Source organism: Colossoma macropomum, unplaced genomic scaffold, assembly GCF_904425465.1.
Source record: "Colossoma macropomum unplaced genomic scaffold, Colossoma_macropomum, whole genome shotgun sequence".
Classification (NCBI taxonomy): domain Eukaryota; kingdom Metazoa; phylum Chordata; class Actinopteri; order Characiformes; family Serrasalmidae; genus Colossoma; species Colossoma macropomum.
This window is the reverse complement of record NW_023494789.1, coordinates 50,998,370-51,020,880: the sequence shown is the minus strand read 5'-3', so window position 1 is coordinate 51,020,880 and position 22,511 is coordinate 50,998,370. Positions and strand designations below refer to the sequence as shown.

Below are 22,511 nucleotides of genomic sequence, written 5' to 3'. Positions count from 1 at the left end.
TCACTAATTAATGACTCTATTAAAAGACTGGTTTACCAAGAGAGACACTGGAGTATTTTCACCTAAAATGAGTTAATGAAGCAAATCTTGTGATAATAATGATAACAGGACATCAGAGCCATAATTAATCTTTTAGTACTTTTTGATACTTAAGTACATTTGGAGGCAAATACTTTAGTACTTTTACTCAAGTGGAGGTCTAAAGGGAGGAACTTCTACTTTTACTGGAGTAATATTTTACCTTGGGTGTCTCTACTTTAACTCAAGTACATGATTTGTGTACTTCGTCCACCACTGGCTGAGAGTGACCCACCACCCAAATAATACCTGCTCTTTGGGGGTCCTGTGGGAATGTTGAATGGGCAGAATGTTGTGACTTTTGTGAACCTTTTATAAAACCTCAGGTTGTGTCACACAATCCAGCAGCACACAGTTTTCTCACTCTGCTTGGAGGAGCTCTGTGAGTTTGTCACATTATGTGAAATGTAATGGAACCTCACCTGCTCCTCAGTCTTCAAATCCCCAAACTCCTCGAGGAACGTGCTCTCTGAAGGAAACTGCATCGGCTCCAGGAAGTTGAGCAGACTGAAGAGTTCCTCCACAGAGTTCTGCAGAGGTGTACCTGTTAGGAGAACTTTATGTTCCTGAGGAGAAGGAAAGAAAAAATAAGGCAGTCAATTTTTCCAACACCATTAACTGTGAATACATTCATGAATGTTTTCTTTCCTTTATTTATACAATAAATACAAATATCTATTCATTTCTACAGTCACTGACTGGAGTTCATTCTAGATTCACTGCAACCTGTAAAAGGGAATTTCACCTATTATACTAAATTTCTGCATAATCAAATGGTTGACATGTAAACAGAGTCGTTCAGAGTGGTTTGGTGTGAAACGCTCCGTTCTAGAGAAACTTACAGAGTCAGAACTGTTCACAGTGGTGGTGATAGGAACCAGACGTCCACCTCTAAAAGCTCCTCACAGAAAGTTCCTACATGAAACGGTTATGAATTCACTGCCTTTAAAATCCATTCATGGTGGAGGGATACATGCAGAGTGCTGTGAGGCAAAATAGCACACTTTTAGTAAAGGGTCTGAGTTCTAACAATCATGGAACCCTGTCTAGCGCTATATAGAACTGTTACTTAAAAAAATTAGTTAAAAAACGTACATAAGAGGTTCTCCCTCATAGAGCAGAACCATTTAACCAGGTAAAGAACCGTTTGATTAATCAAATGGTTCTCTGAGTTGTCATGTTTCTATATATAACCACTGTCTTCACTAAAGAACCCTTGAAGAACATCTTTTTAAATGGTACACCGAAAGAAAACTTATTTTATTTTCAGAATAAGACACCCAGAAACCTTCAGAAACTCAGAAGACTCGTGTAGGTTCACTGGTGGTTCTGGATAGTAAATAAAATGTCTATATTTGTGTTGTAGTCATGGCGACCCCTGGTTCCTATCACCACCACTGTAAAGACATCTGAACCATTTCACACCAAACCACTCTGAATCACTCTGTTTACATCTTAACGATTATTATTTATTGCATTTTATAAATAATATACATGAATTATGCAGAAATTTGGAATAATCTGTGAAATTCCCCTTAATATCTGCACTAGGACCCAAACGATATATCAAACAAACACATATTCAACATATCCAGAGCTGATCTTTAGCATGAGAATAACAGAGATCTGAACAATATCTACAAATCAGATCTACAAATTCACATTGTACATAAATAACTGATGTATTTAGCCAAAATTCTACCCCCTTTAAAGCTTACAGCACAGCAGGCTGGGGGTCTTGTACAGGGGGATGTCAATCAAGCATGTTCATTAGAATTTCATTAATATTATCACACCCAGACAGTTCTCAGACAGGCCTGATCAGTGTTTTTAAGCAGTATTTTGTCATATTTCTATCTGTCTATCATTTTCAAACTTTGCTGGATGTTTAATATAACAATTTAAATATCACGTACGCATTTTTAATATGTTACACTGTGTTCCTTTTGATTTTAATTACATCAGGAGGTACTGATTTCAGGTAAGCAGTACCTCATCAGGTCTACAGAAAACAATTTATTATTTAGCTTTGAATAAGCAGTGAATCTCTCCCATTACTGTCCATATATCCCTGTACTGTACGCTCCCAGCTCCCATACTGCAGTAGTTTCTAAAGAAAATATGATCCGATTAATATAGAGCTCAGTCAGATTACAGGGAGAGGATATACACACAGACATCCACGATCAGGCATAACATTATGACCACCTCCTTGTTTCTACACTCATTGTCCATTTTATCAGCTCCACTTACTATATAGGTGCACTTTGTAGTTCTACAGTTACAGACTGTAGTCCATCTGTTTCTCTGATACTTTGTTAGCCCCCTTTTACCCTGTTCTTCAGTGGTCAGGACCCCCATGGACCCTCACAGAGCAGGTACTATTTGGGTGCTGGATCATTCTCAGCACTGCAGTAACACTGACGTGGTGGTGGTGTGTTAGTGTGTGTTGCGCTGGTCTGAGTGGATCAGACACAGCAGTGCTGCTGGAGTTTTTAAACACCTCAGTGTCACTGCTGGACTGAGAATAGTCCACCAACCAAAAATATCCAGCCAACAGCGTCCTGTGGGCAGCGCCCTGTGACCACTGATGAAGGACTAGAGGATGACCAACACAAACTGCAGCAGCAGATGAGCTATCGTCTCTGACTTTACAAGGTGGACCGACAAGGTAGGAGTGACCACTGAAGAACAGGGTAAAAGGGGGCTAACAAAGTATCAGAGAAACAGATGGACTACAGTCTGTAACTGTAGAACTACAAAGTGACCTATATAGTAAGTGGAGCTGATAAAATGGACAATGAGCGTAGAAACAAGGAGGTGGTCAGAATGTTATGTCTGATTGGTGTACATTAAAGCACAATGAAGCATCAGCCAATCAAGCTGGTGGTCATGAGGGAAAGCACTGATTAACTTTATTTCTTTTTCTCAATATTAGACGTGAATAGGGAGCGATCTATTGATTATGAACAAGCAATTTTAAATCATGGGTTTTGAAAAAATGCAGAAGGCTGTTTGAACAGACCAGGTTCATTAGTTTGAGTCCCTCCAGCAGTTTACAATTCCGGTTCTTCAGCCGATGAGCCTCGTCGATCACCACACAGCGCCAGTTAATCTTCTTCAGCTCAGGGCAGTCAGCCATGATCATCTCAAACGTGGTGATCACGCCATGGAACTTAAAATGACCAGGCACTATGTTTCCCTTCAGAGAGAGAGAGAGAGAGAGAGAGAGAGAGAGAGAGAGAGAGACAGAGAAAAGGTTAGTGAAACTGCATTAACATTCATTAACTGGTGTGATTAGGCCTAGTAGGTTTGATATATAAACTGTGAGAATTATAGGCAGCAATCTGCTCCAGAATTATTACTGGGTTCACTACACGACTTTTAAAGTCTGAACAGATTATAGCAGACTGGGCGTCTCACACTATCACACTGGCTTTTGCAGATACATTGGGGATCACAGACTAAACGATTAGGGATCACACACTACTCAACTTTAAGCTGCTGCTGAACCGAACTGACTCACTGAACTCTCACAAACTCACGTTACTAGGAGACCCAAATAAACAAAAGTGGAGCACCTACTGTTTTCTCTGCTGTTTGCGCTGACACAGCAAAGAAGCAGCAGGTAAACATGTTTAAGTGACGGTCATGGATTTAAAAATGTGATCAGTGTGAGTTTTAAAATTACATAAACTCGATTGTGCCTTAAACTCAGCTCATTAAAAAGCTTTGCTCCACATTTGAGGGACTTTTTGCCATTTTTCTTTGTTGACTTGCTGTATTTTCTTCTTTGCGCTCTCAGTTTTCATTGGCTGTTGCAGGAATCCGTTCAGATTGAGTCGTTGACCAGTTTACACTAGATGACGCTCAGAGTCGGTTCAAAAAATCATGTTTGATAAACTCTGACTGAAACGCGATCGGGAGGCTGTGAATCTGAGTCTGTGCTCCTCACACACGACTCAACTCTCTCTCCAACTGTCGACTCCGACTGACCCAAAAATCTGCAGACTAGAGCCGACCAGCTCAGAATCAGGGCTAAAATTGGGGTAAAAGTCGTGTAGTGGAAGCCCAGCTTTAGCAGACTTATAAATGCCACAGATATTGTAGATTCGTACTGGATTAAAATCACAGATCACTCATATTTCAGCACCAAGTAGAACGAAAGCAGGGACTCCCCTAAATCAGCTCTCCTGGCCACGTTACTGCATCGTTACCTCATTCACTCAGTACTGTTTCATTCATTCAAGTAAACTGACCTACCTGTTCATCCCTGTGGTACATCTCATACTGCAGGATCATCTGCCGGCTGATCTGGCTGCCGTGATAGACGATGACGTTGATCTCGGTCCAGGTGCGGAACTCCCTCTCCCAGTTGGTGATGGTGGAGAGCGGAGCGATGATGAGGAACGGGCCTCTCAAACCCATGAGGAAAATCTCATAGAGGAATGTTATGGACTGGATGGTCTTCCCTAAGCCCATCTCATCAGCGAGGATGCAGTTCTTCCTACAGAGGCAGACAGTAATATCACACAAACAGAGCACAGAGACGCCAAATGTCCTGATTTTGAGTAGGAAACATGTCAAAACAAGTTTCAGTGAATGAACCTGAAAACAGATCTGTCCAAAAGTCTGTCGACAGCAGCGTTTCTCCTGAAATGAAGGGTATTAATAGTCAGTTTGTCCCCCTTTGCTGCACTAACAGCCTCTAATCTTCTGGGAAGGCTTTAAACTAGATGTTGGAACATTGCTGTGAGGATTTGATTGCATTTAGCGTTCACAAGAGTGGTACTGATGTTGGACGGTTAGCTCAGTTCCACTGCTCCACAGCCCAGTCCTGGGGACTTCATACCCCTCCAGCCGACGCTTGGCACTGTGCATGCCTCTCCTGAGGGTTCTTGGTTTTTTGTTGGATGCTTAGTCGATCATACCAACTTAATTCCAACCAAAGGTATTTAATTTAATTGACCCTTATTAGTCCCACAACGGAGAAACCTCACCTCTGCATTTAACCAATCCATGCAGTGAAATACCACATACACACTAGTGAACACACACACTAGGGGGCAGTAAGCACACTTGCCCAGTGTGGTGGGCAGCCCTATCCGCAGCCCCCGGGGAGCAGTTGGGGGTTAGGTGTCTTGCTCAAGGGCACTTCAGTCATGTACCGTTGGCTCAGGGGATCAAACCGGCGACCTTCCAGCCACAAGGCTGGTTCCCTAACCTCCAGCCCACGACTGCCCCAAGTGGATCGAGCTCCATCACTGTAGAGAACACAGTTCCACTGCTCCACAGCTCAATGCTGGGGGGCTTTATACCCCTCTAGCCCACGCTGGGCATTGGACACGGTGACTGTAGGCTCAAGTGCAGCTGCTCCAGAGTGTCCCAATCTATTGGCCAATGCTTTTCTATGGAGAGTATACATGCGGTGTGCAGCTGCTTCTGCAATAGGTGAACCTAAAGTAGAATTCATTGAATTCGCTGAATTCACTCATTAGAGGGGCTGTCTGGATACTTTTGGACAGATTTTAAAGCCAGATTTCGTTTAAAAATGGCTCAGTTGTTTACCTGTTGTACCAGTTGAAAAGGAGCCAGTTCATGCCCTCAAGCTGGTATTCTCTGAGCTGGTTGCCGTTTCTGTATTCTCGAGATTTCTCCAGCTTCTGCCACTGCTCTGGTAAAGGCCTCTCCTACATTCGCACAAGAAAAGAGATGTTTTAAACTGTTTTAAACAGAGAATCTGTGGATGACATGCCATTTTGTGCAAAGGCTGTGTTAGTCACGGTGTTGCAACATATTTTCTATTTTGTTGGGGTACAACTAAAACACAAAAATGTAAACATCTCAAAACATGTTTTTGTCCTTGAATTAAAGGAACAGTCAAATGTTTTTTCCTCAAAACACTTTTTCTAGTTTAGGTTTGGTGGGGTTTTTGTGAAAGGCATGCTTCCGTAGTAAGATATAGTGCAATAATGATGTCTGGGAGGCTTCCACTAACATCATGTCTCTAGATTATTGTGTGTATTAATGTGTGTATTGTGTCAATCATATAGCTAACAAAATGCGCTGCTTTTAAAATGTAAATTTAAGCAAATAATAATACCAATAATGTAATTAACTGCACTACAATAATGATGTCTGATAGGCTTCCACAGGCAAAGAACTGCATCCAGCTTTGGGTAGATGCACAAGCATGAAAACAGCACAATAACATCATGTTTCTAGGCTATTGTGAGAATGCAGTGATTTATAGGGCTGATCTTTTGACCCATCTGTAGTAGTTCAGGCTGAAGCCCAGCTGCAGAGCTGTTTGTTGCTCTGATAGAATCTGTGATTGTAGCTCTCTTGTTGAAATACAACATTGAACGTCTTTTAAAGCGAAACCTTCAGCTCCTTCAGCAGACCACGCTGGACAGGAGAACTACGGATAAATCAACGAGCAGCAAACTAACAAAAGCAGCAGCTTGGTGGAGCTCCAGTTCCCCTCGAGATCCCCCACTGTAACAAGAACCCACAAGCTATATGAAGGAGAGCTAGCATTACACTGAATGCAGTTCATGCTTTATTTGTTGCTGCTTCAGCCGCTTTCAGAGGAACAGTTTTCATTTCTCCCTCAAAAGCTGTCGGTATCTGAGAGAACGAGAGCTCAGCGGGGAGCAGATGTTCGTTCACTGGAGCTGTAAAAAATGTCTACAGTGGCGCTAAGGACTCTGACGGCCCGGTGCCCCCTGCTGGTGTGTGTGCATGTTTAGCTTTTTACCAACTAGTTTATTGTTAGTGAGCTGTTTCAACATCTCCAGCTAACATGGCTAATTTAGCCTTTTGGTTATAGTTATTTTCACCTCCATCGATTTATCACTCATGACGTTCGCTGACGTTACTGTGCTCTGATAGCTGTGAAGGAATTTTTCCACTAAGCATTTATATCCTTTATTTAGATTGGACTCCACATTGTTGTGTGTTTGGTTCTCCAACAGTTCTGGACTCATCCTCGAACATCAATGTTGGCAACTATGACAAAGATAAAGAGACATACCTTTCTGTGTTCAGCTAAAGTGATACGAACACCTGTATTTCTGAGTTTAATAACTGCCTGTAAGGCAATAGCAGAACGAGTTTTATCCCAGTGTTTACACACTTCTGTTTCTTGTGAAAAGGGCCCATCATGGAGGAGCTGAACCACTAACTGTATATATGATATACATGATATATACACTCATTGACTGCATATATGATGTATATGGTATATATACTCACTGTCTCAATGCTATATACTATATACACTCATTGACTGTATATATATATATGATATATACACTAATGACTGTATATATGATGTACATAATATATATGTTCAAAATTATGTCAGTGAATTTTTAAAAGTAATAAATATATTCTGATGAAGCTTATTTTATTCAGTCATATAGCCATAACAATGCTCTGCTTTAAAGTGTAAAAATATTTCTTAGGGTCAAATTTAAGCAAACATTATTTACCTGCTCTTATGCATGAGAAGGAGGAAAACTGAAAGCAACGATGTGCAGAAACGCATCACTACTATAACATTTAAAAGAGAGCAGAGTAATAAACTAGTCCCTGGGCAAGAAACAAAGTTACATGCGTTCTATTTACTGCAAATAAATGATAATCTGATGAGTAAATCATCTTAAATCTAGTCAACACATCTAATACTTTCTCACTATGAGATTACTGGTAAGAAAATGAAACATTATTCAACTTATTTCTACATGTTTTTACTTGTTTACTTGTTTAAAATATCTTATACTATTAGTAGACAATGTTACTTGCTTCAAGAAACAATGCTAAAAAAATCATCTGCAAATAGAATAAGATGATGTCACTGGATAAAAATACTGAAAGGTACAGTGTGTAAGATTTAGTGACATCTACTGGTGAGGATGAAGTGAATCCCCCTCCCTCACCCCTCCCTTTCCAAGCGTGTAGTAGAACCTACAGTGGCCGTCAGGTTTTCTACGGTTGTCTGTCCTGATTTCGTTTTGCTTCTTCATGTTTTTGCTTCACTGATGGTGAAGATTCACCCTCCCTTGTTTTTTCTTGTCCTAAATAATAAGTTTGATCCTCCATTTGTCAAAATTTGGGTTCTTGGGCTCCTGAGGAGTACAACCGTGCAAGCGTTGGCCCTATTTACATTCATGGCAGCTCTTATCCAGAGCAACAATTGAATCATTTTACACAGGTAGGCGAAGGTAGTGTTAGAAGTCTTGCTCAAGGACTCTTATTGGTGCATGCCTTTATAACCTCCATGCTGGACTACTGTAACCCCATTTTAGCCAGATGCTCCAACACTTTACTAAATAAACTCCAACTGGTCCAGAATGCTGCTGCTAGAGTCTTACAAGGACCAAAAAGTTTGACCATATATCCCCAATCCTGTGGTCATTACACTGGCTACCTGTTAAATTTGGTGTAGAGTATAAGATCCTTCTCTTAACGTATAAATCGTTAAATGGCTCCGCAAGTATCTTAGTGAATTAACTGCAGTCATATGAACCCACACGTACGTTCCGCTCACAGAATACCGGCCTGCTGACAAAATACCGGCCTGGTGACGGATCCTAGAATTAGAAAAACCACAGCAAGTGGTCGAGTATTTTCCTACGTAGCCCCAAAATTGTGGAATCATCTCCCGACCTCTGTTCAGGACTCAGACACACTCTCTACATTTAAAACTAGACTCAAAACTGAATTTCGTCTGATTGCATTAGAGCTACATGAAAGCTTATTTGTGCTGTATCACACTTTAGAAGCACATTTCACAAACAAATTGTTAAAAAAGTTTGATTTTGAGTAAAAACGTGACTATTCCTTTAAACTGCGCTAAACCTGAGGTAAATTCAATTCAGTCGAATAAAACTTGAAAAGCTTACAACATGTTTGTGTTCTGGAATTTTCTTGAGTTCTTCAAACTCACGGATCTTCACAGGGTCTACATCCTCCTGCAGTTCCCAAGTGCTTTCCTCATAAGACAGAGAACACCACTTTACCAGGTAGTGTGTCACCTCCTGTTTGTGGACACAAAATACACGACGACGTCAAACTGCTGTCCAACGTCTCCACAGGTGGCGCTGTTACCACTTTCACTGTCAAATTAGTTTCCTTTACGCTCCTCACCTCTCCTGTCTCTGTGTCTGTAGTGATCGCAATCTCCAGAACTCGATCTACTTCAATGTAGTCAGGATTGAAGAGGTCTTCATCCGGCTGAGAGACAGACATTAACAACATTATTAACATTTTTCACACATCCAAAATAAGACAAAAGCATAACTGGGACAGTAGGTAAAATGCAAATAAAACCAGAAAGCAGTGATTTGTAAATTGGCTTTTACAGTTCTGCTTCTCGTCGTGCCTAAGAACACCCTGCCCACGATAAAATCGCAGTAACCCACGGCATCTAATGGCTTATTGCTTTTATAAAACGGCGGACAACATAAAATATGATAAAATACACGTTTTTCAGAAAATAATTTAAGTTATTATTATTTATGACAATCGACATTAACAAGTATTCCGCCAACGCTGTATGTTGCGGTCATTTCATTTTTTTCAAGATTTTGTCGTATAATAATGAACATACACTGGTCAAAAAAATAAAGGGAACACTTAAACAACACAATATAACTCCAAGTAAATCAAACTTCTGTGAAATCAAACTGTCCACTTAGGAAGCAACACTGACTGACAACCAATTCCACATGCTGTTGTGCAAATGGAATAGACAACAGGTGGAAATCATTGGTGATTAGCAAGACACACTCAATAAAGGAGTGGTTCTGCAGGTTGGGACCACAGACCACTTCTCAGTACCTCTGCTTTCTGGCTGATGTTTTGGTCACTTTTGAACGTTGGTGGTGCTTTCACACTCGTGTTAGCATGAGACGGACTCTACAACCCACACAAGTGGCTCAGGTAGTGCAGCTCATCCAGGATGGCACATCAATGGGAGCTGTGGCAAGAAGGTTTGCTGTGTCTGTCAGCGTAGTGTCCAGAGCCTGGAGGCGCTACCAGGAGACAGGCCAGTACACCAGGAGACGTGGAGGAGGCCGTAGGAGGGCAACAACCCAGCAGCAGGACCGCTACCTCCGCCTTTGTGCAAGGAGGAACAGGAGGAGCACTGCCAGAGCCCTGCAAAATCATCTCCAGCAGGCCACAAATGTGCATGTGTCTGCACAAACGGTTAGAAACCGACTCCATGAGGATGGTATGAGGGCCCGACGTCCACAGATGGGGGTTGTGCTCACAGCCCAACACCGTGCAGGACGCTTGGCATTTCCAGAGAACACCAGGATTGGCAAATTCGCCACTGGCGCCCTGTGCTCCTTACAGATGAAAGCAGGTTCACACTGAGCACATGTGACAGACGTGACAGAGTCTGGAGACGCCGTGGAGAGCGATCTGCTGCCTGCAGCATCCTTCAGCATGACCGGTTTGGCAGTGGGTCAGTAATGGTGTGGGGTGGCATTTCTTTGGAGGGCCGCACAGCCCTCCATGTGCTCGCCAGAGGTAGCCTGACTGCCATTAGGTACCGAGATGAGATCCTCAGACCCCTTGTGAGACCATATGCTGGTGCGGTTGGCCCCGGGGTTCCTCCTAATGCAGGACAATGCTAGACCTCATGTGGCTGGAGTGTGTCAGCAGTTCCTGCAAGATGAAGGCATTGAAGCTATGGACTGGCCTGCCCGTTCCCCAGACCTGAATCCGATTGAGCACATCTGGGACATCATGTCTCGCTCCATCCACCAACGTCACGTTGCACCACAGACTGTCCAGGAGTTGGCGGATGCTTTAGTCCAGGTCTGGGAGGAGATCCCTCAGGAGACCATCCGCCACCTCATCAGGAGCATGCCCAGGCGTTGTAGGGAGGTCATACAGGCACGTGGAGGCCACACACAATACTGAGCCTCATTTTGACTTGTTTTAAGGACATTACATCAAAGTTGGATCAGCCTGTAGTGTGTTTTTCCACTTTAATTTTGTGTGTGACTCCAAATCCAGGCCTCCATTGGTTAATAAATTTGATTTCCATTGATGACTTTTTGTGTGATTTTGTTGTCAGCACATTCAACTTTGTACAGAACAAAGTATTCAATGAGAATATTTCATTCATTCAGATCTAGGATGTGTTATTTAAGTGTTCCCTTTATTTTTTTGAGCAGTGTATGATAAAACAGCACTGTTTAATGCAGAAACCTTCACTTTATAAGTACTTTTTGGTCACCTAATTACCACCAAGAGTCTTATTTAGCACCAATCCAGCTGCACCCCTCTTTTCAAGCTGGGGCTAAATCTCAAACGGCTCCCTGCTCCCTACATAGTGCACTACATAGGAGTTTAAATACTGGATCCTGCAGCCCAACAGAGCAAAATACAGCTAAGAAACAGTCATTTGGGATTCAGACTCATCCACACTCGATACATGATGCACTGTTTGGCTGTAGAGGGTAGAATTTCTAAACTTTCATAGCTAGAACACTATTTAGGGAGTGCAGAGCCGTTTGGGATTCAGCCTGGATTTGACGTGATTCCGACTGAAACAAGAACATTTGAAGCGTGTAAAACATTCAAGTGACATTTCTTAGACTTTTATACTGCTGTTTTGACCGTAAATCATATCATGAGTACTGTAATTCAGCCTGTGATATTAATGATGGAGTTGTTTAGCATGTTTGCTATCTTTTAGCCTGTTAGCTGGCTGACCAGTCCAGTTCTAGTTAAGAACTTAAGTCGTCAGTGCCTCAGTGTAAACCAAAAACAGGTTCTTACTTCATCAGTACACTCGGTGCTCCATGTCAGCTGCATTAGAGTCAAAGTTTAAACCAATAACAGCAGAAGGGTTTTTCGTGCCGTGGCGCAGTGATACAGAGCTCCATTGTTGTGAGGCGGTCATAGGAGAGGTATATCGTGGATTTTACGACGGCTTCGAACGCAGTATATTTTACCTCATCAACAGAGACCAACTATTGATTTTTGTAAATATAAACTATTCACAAATCAAATGTCCACAACACATTCCAGAAAAATTGGGACAGGGCAATTTAAGATTGGGATGTTTGTGATGATCAAAAACACCTGTTTTGGAACTTTTCACAGGTAAGTGAGTGAATAGGTAACGTGTGATGCCATCTTGACAAAAAAAACTACAAGAGCGAACAGTCCAACAGTTTCAGAGCAGCTTTTCTCAAAGCACAATATCAAGGAATTAAAGATTTCGCCATTTACTGTCAAAACGTTATTAAAGATTCACAGAATCCAGAGAAATCTGTGCGTAAAGGACAAGGCCGAAAACCAATACTGAATACCCACGATTTTCGACCCTCAGACAGCACCGCAATGAATATGACCACAAGTTAATTCAGGGAAACATTAAATATCTTGCATGTTTTCAACTAAATAGAGGTCAAAAAGGATTTGTACATCAGTGCTTTCTGATTGGTTTACACTGCGAAAAATGGTCTCTTGGCAAGTAAAATTATCTTAAATCCAGTCTAAATATCTAATAATTCTCATTTTGACATTGTTGTGAGCTTATTATAAAATTATTTAACATATTTCTACTTGTTTTATTGTTTAATAAGTGAAATTATCTCATCATACTGGCAGATCATTTCTTACAATAAGCAAATTTATCTGCCAATATAGTGTAATAAAGTGACTCCTGCCAAAATCACTTAAAACAAGTAAAGAATGTTTAGAAATAAGTTAAATAATCTTAGAATGAGCTACTATACTAGAATTCAGAACAAAACCTCATTTTTTGCTAATTATATATATATATATATATATATATATATATATATATATATATATATATATATTTATATATAGATAGATACAAATAAATATAAATAGATAGATAGATATAAATATACATCCATAAATATGAATATTTAATTTAAATATACATCCATAATTGACCTTATATAGCTATATAATTAGCTGTATATTACAGATATTGACTAGATTTAAGATAATTTCACTAGATAAGGTATCTTTTTTTCCAGTGTATGTGTGTGTGCAGGTGTACTAAGCATACATTTTGTGTTTTGATGTCTGACAGTTGTTTCTGGAAATCTGTAGTAAAGGTAACACAAACATTCAAGACAGAAATGTAATGTAAACAAAGCAGTTTGATATTTTGGACGGTTACTTTTCATTTCGGAAAGGCTGCCAACATTTTCAGGGGTGGTTATGAAAAACATTAGTGTGGAACCCTGCAAACTATGACTTAGTGTATCACAATAATGATAAATATTCCACACTGCCCAGCCCTCCTACATCAACGACGACAACAAATCAGAGCTAACTCATCTGCATACCTGTAATCAGAGATACACCAAACTGATACAGATGTTTGGAGCAGATCTAGGCATATTTTAACAGATCGGTTATCAGTTTATCAAGCCCAGTTCTGACCCTTTGTTTCTTTTGTGCGCTCTGTTTACGGCGACATTGTAAATATGACATAAGCAGACATTATCCACGATACCAGGGGTCGGAAACATGTGGCTCTGGAGCCACATGCGGCTCTTTTACTGCCCTGTTGCGGCTCCACAGCAGAATCAGATTAGTAGGTAAAAATAAAATAATCCTCCTTTACAGTAAAATAAAGCTCTGCTGATCGTTCAACACAGTTTAACAATAAATGGTCTTAAACTCTGGAGTTAATGTAGAACTGCTAATTCACCCTTTAACCCTGAAGATCAGCGCAGACTGCTGGTCACCATAGCAACACAGACAACAGTCTCGCCTAGCTAGTAGCTAACGAAACGCCAAAGAGAGAGATTTAAGACGAACATCGATAATTTGGAGACAAATGGACTTATTTTCATTTGTAAACACTTCAGCTGGTTTCCTGACACGTTTAATTTGCAATGAGAAACTGCTGAAGTCAGTTTCTTGTTCGAATTGTCCCGTTCCACCTTAAATGGTGCAGCAGATACGTTCTGGCGCCTCAGGCACCATTTAAGATGGAATGGGAAAATTCAAACAAGAAGCTGGCGAATGAGGAGCTGACTCAAAAGTTGAAAGCTGAGAGACATTTTACAGGAAAACATTCTACTTTTGCAGAAAAGTCTGTGACAAAGTCCCATGGTCTATAACAAAAGTCTGGATGCCTATCCTTTTTTCTAGATTAATGTTATATAGAGGGGAAATCAAATTATGTTTGATGATAATGGTGATTATTTTGCTCTCTTAAATGTATATGTACTACAGTCACTTCTGCCGTGCGGGCTGACGTCAGGACCGATCTGGCCAACTGGAGGACTCCTTCAGAGATAAACAGGAAGTACACAGCACGCCGAGGGAGGAGACAGAGGAGAGGAGCGGAGTTTGAAAGAGCGAGGTGTTTGTAAGGTGGGGGGCCGCCGGTGTTTTGGAGGTTGTTCACTGGACACAGTAACGCTGTTCTTTGCTTCTGGAAGTACGGACTCTTGGCGCTGAGGCGGATCATCGGAGGTTCGACGGAGCTTCTCGTTTCAAGGAATTCCATTGCTTCACGTTGAAAGCGTGGTGGGTCTGAAGCGAGGGGGAAATTACGCCGCCCCGGCCTTTTGAAAGGTGTTTGTAAACTATCCAGTTAGGAATTCCTCAGGGGTTGGATGCAGTTTATTTCAGATATTTGTAAACATTAAGGATTCTTTTAATATAAATAGGACTAGTGTTACAAGTTTCCTGCCAGAGATGTGAGAAAAGCGGCTAGAGCTAAAGCTTAAAACAGAGCAAAGTAAGTCTGTGTTTTTGTTTATATTATAGTTTTCAGCCTATACTAGCACATTAGCACACACTGAGACATACACTGATCAGGCATAACATTATGACCACCTCCTTGTTTCTACGCTCATTGTCCATTTTATCAGCTCCACTTACTATATAGGTGCACTTTGTAGTTCTGCAGTTCACAGAGCAGGTACTATTTGGGTGAAGAGGTAGGAGTGTCTAATAGAGTGGACAGTGAGTGGACACAGTGTTTAAAAACTCCAGCAGCACTGCTGTGTCTGATCCACTCAGACCAGCGCAACACACACTAACACACCACCACCACGTCAGTGTTACTGCAGTGCTGAGAATGATCCACCACCCAAATAGTACCTGCTCTGTGAGGGTCCATGGGGGTCCTGACCACTGAAGAACAGGGTAAAAGGGGGCTAACAAAGTATCAGAGAAACAGATGGACTACAGTCTGTAACTGTAGAACTACAAAGTGCACCTATATAGTAAGTGGAGCTGATAAAATGGACAATGAGCGTAGAAACAAGGAGGTGGTCAGAATGTTATGCCTGATTGGTGTATTTACAGCCAAGATGGCAGAATGGATATAAATTGTTGTGCCTCCCAAGGTGGTTTGATTTTTGTTGAAAGGTCAAAATGGCGCTTCTTAACATTTGGGTTGCGCCCCCTGCACTATACAGAGCAGTGAGGCACGTTTTCAGAAGTTAAAGTAGTGCGAATGTTTACGGTGTGGATTTAATAGTTGGAATATTGCGAGTTCTGATCACAGCGATGTCACAACAAAAGAAGTCTCTAATTAAACAGTCGGGCTGTAGTTTGCCCAGGTATTCAGGGCAGACCGTCTACCGCTGCTGAATTAATGAGCACATCTGTAAGGGGTGAAGTTCACAGACAGTCGGGTTTACCTCAGTGAAAATGTGCTTCATTTGTGCCTGCTTGTTCCTGAAGCGCTTGATTTTTTGGTGAATGCGTGGGTCCTTCTCCAGCTCCTCCAAAGTCGCCCATTTACAGTGGAGGTAGGAGCTGGAAATAATACAGAGAAGAAAACATGCTTTGATTACAGGAGACTGGTTAAAACACTGATCAAACATCCGCCTATCACTCCACAGTCAGAGTACAAATAACGTCAACACATAAGTGTAGTATTATTTGTAATATTACATGGTATATATACACATATACACTATATGGACAAAAGTATTGGGACACCTACACCTACCTATCACACCTACAGGAGCTTTTATGAATCCCATTCTAAATCCATAGGCGTTAATATGGAGTTGGTTCCCCTTTGCAGCTCTAACAGCTTCCACTCTTCTGGGAAGCTCCTACAAGATGTTGGAGAGTCTGTGGGAATTTTTGTTGATTCATCCAGAAGAGCATTTGTGAGGTCAGACACTGATGCTGGACGAGAGGGTCTGGCTCACAATCTCCGGTCTAGTTCATCCCAAAGGTGTTGATGGGGTTGAGGTCAGGGTTCTGTGAGGGTCAGTAAAGTTCTTCCACACCAAACTCACCCAGTCAGGCCTTTATGGAGCTGCTTTGTGCACTGGGGCTCAGTCATGCTGGAACAGGAAAGGTTCTTCCCCAAACTGTTCCACAAAGTTGGAAGTGTACAATTGTCCAGAATGTCTTGGTGCTGAAGCATTAAGATTTCCCTTCACTGGAACTGAGGGTTCTAGACCAACCCCTGAAAAACAGCCCCATATCATCATCCCTCCTCCACCAAACTACAGCTGGCACAGTGCAGTCAGGCAGGTAACGTTCTCCTGGCACTCGCCAAACCCAGACTCGTCCATCAGACTGACAGATAGAGAAGCGTGGTTCATCACTCCAGCCAATGCTTGACATTGTGCATTTTGACTTTAGGCTTGTGTGCAGCTGCTCAGCCATGGAATCCCATTTAGTGAAGCTCCTAACATGCAGTTCTTTTACTGATGTTGCTTCCAGATTGGCACTGTGTACTTCAGCACTCGGCAGCCCTACTCTGAGTTTCTGGTCTACCACTCCGTGGCTGAGCTGTTGCTGCTCTTAGATGCTTCCATTTCACAATAATAACACTTACAGTTGGCAAAGGCTGATCTAGCAGGGCAGAAATTTCACTGACTTGTAGCAAAGGTGGCATCCTATGACAGTGCCATGCCAAATCACTGAGCTCTTCAGTTCGACCCTCTACTGCCAGTGTTTGTTTATCGAGACTGCAAGGCTGTGAGCTTAAGTTTGTCCACCTCTTAGTAGTGGGTGTGACTGAAACACCTGAACTAAATAATTAAGAGGGGTGTCCCAATACTTTTGTCCATATAGTGTATATTATTGATTATATTATTTCACTCAAATTTGTAAGCTATTATTTGAAAAGCCATTGCCATTCCCACCCCTTAAAAGCATTTCATAAGATCAAATGAAAGTCAATACAAGATCAGAATTCACAAACCAGGAATGTAAAAGGAGTTTTCTGTATAATTAAGTGGTTGAGATGTAAACGAGTGGAATCCCTCACTGCAGACAAACTAATTCAGATGTCTTTACAGTGGTGGTGATAGGAACCAGGGGGCGCCATGACTACAACACAAATATAGACATTTTATTAATTATCCAGAACCACCAGTGAACCTACACGAGTCTTCTGAGTTTATATGGAGTGTTGATGGGAAAATAGCGGGAAATCTAAAAAATGGGGACTTTTTGGGGACTATTTTGACTCACAACATCCAGCATGTATCCCATCAGCATGAATGGATTAAAATAACTATTAACATAGCTTATCTTAAAAAACAACATCTCAGTCATCAGGCAGTGAATTCATAACCATTTCATGTAGTAACTTTCTGTGAGGGAGCTTTTAGAGGTGGACGTCTGGTTCCTATCACCACCACTGTGAACAGTTCTGACTCGGTAAGTTTCTCTAGAACAGAGCGTTTCACACCAAACCACTCTGAACAACTCTGTTTATTACTCAGCCACTCAGTTATGCAGAAATTGTGAAAAATTGTTGGGTTTGATTTTCCTTATCAATCTATTATTACTGAAATAAGTTAAATAATCTTATAAATAAGACTGATATTTGTAAATGAGCTCTGTTCTGATTGGCTATCCTATACTTTGCCTTATTCAGAAAGTAATCTGGACTCAAACGCTCCTTATCTCAACAACTTAATTATGCAGAAATGCTTTAAAAAGAGATGAAGTTCCTCTTTAACGGGGCGTTATGATGTGTAAAGGCCGTCACTTCGCTGTGTTACTCAGTTGCAAACAGACCCACGTTTTAGACACCAGATAAAGAGACTTACAAATTTCTGTACTTGACATAAAACTCCTCCAGCTCTTCAGGGGGCTCCCCAGGGGATGTCTGATTGAACAGGGGGGATGACAGAGAGAGAAAAGAGGGGAGGAAGAAGCGATTAAACACGTCAGATAAAACAGCTCTGATCAAAAGTGAAAGACTGAGACCAGAAACCACAGAACCTCTTTCTTGACGGTGCGCACAGAGAGAATCTTCTCAATGATGTTGGCATCATCTTCAGGGGGTTCCTGGAAAGAGAGAAAGACAGAGAAAGACAGACAGAGAGAGAGAGAGAGAGAGAGAGAGAGAAATTGAGATTTTACTGGGAGAAAATGTAGAAACAAGTTTAGCAGGACAATTTATTCAGACATGCCACAAGATCAGAGAAAACACAACATAGCATATCTTCAATATTTCTAATTCCTAATGTTCAGATGTATTTACTTTCATATGTACCTTATTGTTTTTCTATTTTTATTTTATTTTACATATATACATCATCTAAACCGCTTATCCTTCCGGGTCGCGGTGGGGTGCTGGAGCCTATCCCAGCTGTCATTGGGCGGAAGGCAGGATACATATTTTATTTTATTTTATTTTATTTTATTACTTTTGGCATGTCCATATTATTTTTTATGCTGATTTGTATTACCATATTTGTATTTCAAACTTTATAGCTTCGTTTGAATTATTTATCCTTATGTTTTTGTTTATTAATTTATTTTTATTCATTTATTCATTTATTTATTACTTATGTTTATATTTTAATAATAATTCAATTTAACATGTATTTTACAGCTTTGGCAACATAGGTTTCATACCCTGTCATGCCAATTAAGCATATTTGATTTGATTTGATTTGAGAGAGACAGACAGAGAGAGAGATCAGTGCAGGTGTGAGAGCATCTGTGTGGAGGACACACATCTGCATGTACACATGTGCTCTCCTACACTGAGCCGCCTGATTATCAGGTCACTGAGGGTCTTCACATCTAAACAGAAGGGCTTCTGAGACCATCAGTGATGATGTGCTTTGGCAGGCATGTGGTGACCAAAGACGGTGACCCTCCAGTTTACCTCGGCCTGCCAGGCGAGCGTGGAGGAGGAGATGGCAGGGATTCGTCCCGTTCCCAACACTGCGATGGTCTCGCCGTCATCATCAACCACCTTAAAGTCGAGATCTTCGTTATACTTCCTGCGCTTCACCTGACGCCCCGAACGTCTCTTCTGGAGAGAGAGAGAGGGAGAGAGAGGGGGAGAGAGAGAGAGAGAGAGAGAGAGAGAGAGAGAGAAACAAAGTCATACGTAAGATAATGACAGAATGAGAGATAGAAAGAGAGTGAGAGAGTAAGCGAGAGAGAAGAGAGTGGAAGAGCAAAAGAGACAGAATGAGAGAGAGAGGTACAAGTGTGACAGCGAAGCAGAGAGAAAAAAAGAGAAAAAGAATGAGAGAAGAAGAAAGACACCAGTGAGATAATGACAGAATGAGAGGAACAGAGAGGGGGGGGGGCGAGAGAGAGGCATTAGTGAGACAGTGAGAGAGAGATAAAAAAGAAAGGCAGAAAAAGAAAGACATGGATGACATGACAGAATGAGAGGTAGGGAGTGAGAGAGTGAACGAGAGAGGACAGTGGAAGAGAGAAAGAGAGAGTAAGAGAGAGAGAGAGACACAAGTGTAATAGTGAGGAAGAGAGAAAAAAGAGAGAAAGAAAGGAGAGAGAGAGAGAGAGAGAGTGTATGAGCGAGACAGGAGAGAGCGGAAGACATAAAGAGAGAGAGAGTAACAGAGAGAGGCACATGTGTGACAGTGAGGTAGAGAGTAAAAAGAGAGAGAGAGAGAGAAAGAAAGAAAGAAAAAGAAAGATACCAGTGAGACAATGACAGAATGAGAGGAACAGAGAGAGACAGCGAGAGAGAGAGAGAGAAAGAAAGAAAGACATAATGGGATAGTGACAGGATGGGAGGCAGTAAAAGAAAGTGAGCGAGAGAGGAGAGAGTAGGAGAGAGAAAGAGAGAAAGTAAAAGAGAGGCACAAGTGTGACAGTGAGGGAGAGGAGAGAGAGAAAACAAGAGAGAAAGGAAGAGAGAAAAAGAAAGACATGAATGAGATGATGACAGTGAGAGGTAGAAAGAGAGGGAGAGAGTGTGTAAGAGAGGAGAGAGTGGGAGAGAGAAAGAAAGAGAGAGACACGAGTGACAGTGAGGGAGAGAGAAAAAAGAGAAAGAAAGAGAAAAAGAAAGAAAATGAATGAGAAGAAGACAGAATGGGAGGTAGAAAGGGAGAGAGAGAGAAAAGAGAGAAAAAAGACATGAATGAGATAATGATAGAATCAGAGGAAGAGAGAGAGAGAGGGAGAGAGAGAGAGAAGAGAGTGGGAGAAAGAGGTAGAGAGAGGGGCACAAGTGAGGTAGTGAGAGAGAGAAAAAAGAGAAAAAGAAAGACGAGTTAGATAAAGGCAGAATGAGAGGTGTAGAGAGAGAGCGAGAGAGAGAGAAAAAGAGAGAGACAATTGATGCAATGAGAAACAGTGAGACAGACAGAATAGAGAGGGAGTGAGAAAGAAAACAGAGGGGGAGAGAAAGAGAGAGAGGAGAGAGTGGGAGCAGGGAAAAAGTGAGAGAGAGAGAAAGTGGGGGAGAGAGGTGGGGGAGTACAAGTGAGGTAGTGAGAGAGAGAAAAAACAGAAAAATAAAGAAAGTCATGAGTTAGAGAGAGAGAGAGAGAGAGAGAGACAGAGAGAGAGAGAGACAATTGATGATGTAATGAGAAAAAGTGAGAGAGACAAAAGAGAGTGAGAGTGAGCGAGAGAAGAGAGTGGAAGAGCAAAAGAGAGAGAAGTACAAGTGTGACAGTGAGGGAGAAAGAAAAAAGAGAGAGAAAGAATGAGAGAAAAAGAATGATACCAGTGAGATAATGACAGAATGAGAGGAAGAGAAAGAGAGAAAGACAGAGAGAGAGGAGAGAGTGGGAGAAAGTGGTAGAGAGAAAGAGAGAGGGGCACAAGTGAGGTAGTGAGAGAGAGAAAAAAAGAGAAAAAAGAAAGACGAGTTAGATAAAGACAGAATGAGAGGTGCAGAGAGAGAGCGAGAGAGAGAGAAAAAGAGAGACAATTGATGCAATGAGAAACAGTGAGACAGACAAAATAGAGGGGGGGAGGAGAGAAAGAAAACAGAGGGGGAGAGAAAGAGAGAGAGGAGAGAGTGGGAGAAAGTGGTAGAGAGAAAGAGAGAAGGGCACAAGTGAGGTAGTGAGAGAGAGAAAAAAGAGAAAAAGAAAGACGAGTTAGATAAAGACAGAATGAGAGGTGTAGAGAGAGAGCGAGAGAGGGAGAAAAAGAGAGAGACAATTGATGCAATGAGAAAAAGTGAGAGAGACAAAAGAGAGGGGGAGAGAAAAAGAAAGACAGGAAAGACAATGAGGAAAGAGAGAGAGCAAAGAAAAGGAGGAATAGAGAAGAAGAGTGCGATGACAAACGTCTGTGAACAGACAGACAGACGGTCTGAGGGGCTTTTTCAGACAGACGGCTGCAGAAACAAAGGGAATCAGACTGGAAACGGACGGACGGACAGACGGAGCGCCGGCCCGAACAGACGACAGGATGGAGTGAGAAATGACCGAGCGCTCACAGTGCTGTCCATGGGGTCGGTGCTCTCCTCTCCTCCCGTGGCCAGCGTGCAGAGCGAGGCCGTGTCATCGCTCTCCGCCTCCTGCAGGGCCTCGTTTTTCCGCTTCCCTTTCTTCCTCTTCTCCGGAGGGACGGCGCCCGGCTCTCTGCACAGCACGCAGGACACAGCGCATCACACACCAACATCTCTGTGCATCGCACACAGTACCACTGCACACGACACGAACCGCTGCGGCACACGCTTAAAAAGACGGTTCTTCAAGGGTTCTTTAGCAAAGGGAATGGTTCTGTACAGCACTATGAACACAGAAAGAAGCATCAAGTTCTTCAGATCGATGGAGAATTCTTGTATATTGTTCTACATAGCACCAAAATGGTTCTAATATTGTTATGATGTCAAGCTTGTAAGAGTAGAACCCTTCTGGTGCCATATAGAACCCTTTCTATATGGCATCCCTTTCTATATGGAACCCTTTCTATATAAAACCATCCACAGCACATCCTCCATCAATCTGAAGAAAAAGAACCCTTCAATCATGCGAAAAGTTCTATATAGAACCATTTCCTTTACTAAAGAACCCCTGAAGAGCCATCTTGTTTAAGTGTGTATAAGGTTCTACATGGCACTAAAAAGGGTTCTATTATTGTTACGATGTCAGACTTGTCACAGCAGAAGAACCCTTTATGGGGCCATATAGAACCCTTTTCTAAAACGTTCTATAAAGAACCATCTACAGCACATTCTCCATCAATCT

General features: G+C 41.8%; 1 protein-coding gene across 1 annotated transcript in view; it reads right to left on the bottom strand.

Moving 5' to 3' along the window:
- chd6 (chromodomain helicase DNA binding protein 6) overlaps nucleotides 1-22,511 on the bottom strand; it is a 101,171-nt gene that overhangs the window by 47,563 nt on the left and 31,097 nt on the right. Inside the window, exons 4-14 of the mRNA XM_036571587.1 lie at nucleotides 21,758-21,902; nucleotides 19,208-19,357; nucleotides 18,313-18,378; nucleotides 18,138-18,196; nucleotides 15,753-15,870; nucleotides 9,232-9,318; nucleotides 8,988-9,122; nucleotides 5,647-5,768; nucleotides 4,342-4,585; nucleotides 3,104-3,280; nucleotides 501-644 (exon numbers count right to left, since the gene is read on the bottom strand). Of these exons, the coding sequence (XP_036427480.1) occupies nucleotides 501-644; nucleotides 3,104-3,280; nucleotides 4,342-4,585; nucleotides 5,647-5,768; nucleotides 8,988-9,122; nucleotides 9,232-9,318; nucleotides 15,753-15,870; nucleotides 18,138-18,196; nucleotides 18,313-18,378; nucleotides 19,208-19,357; nucleotides 21,758-21,902 (1,447 nt within the window). The remainder of the gene's footprint in view (nucleotides 1-500; nucleotides 645-3,103; nucleotides 3,281-4,341; nucleotides 4,586-5,646; nucleotides 5,769-8,987; nucleotides 9,123-9,231; nucleotides 9,319-15,752; nucleotides 15,871-18,137; nucleotides 18,197-18,312; nucleotides 18,379-19,207; nucleotides 19,358-21,757; nucleotides 21,903-22,511) is intronic.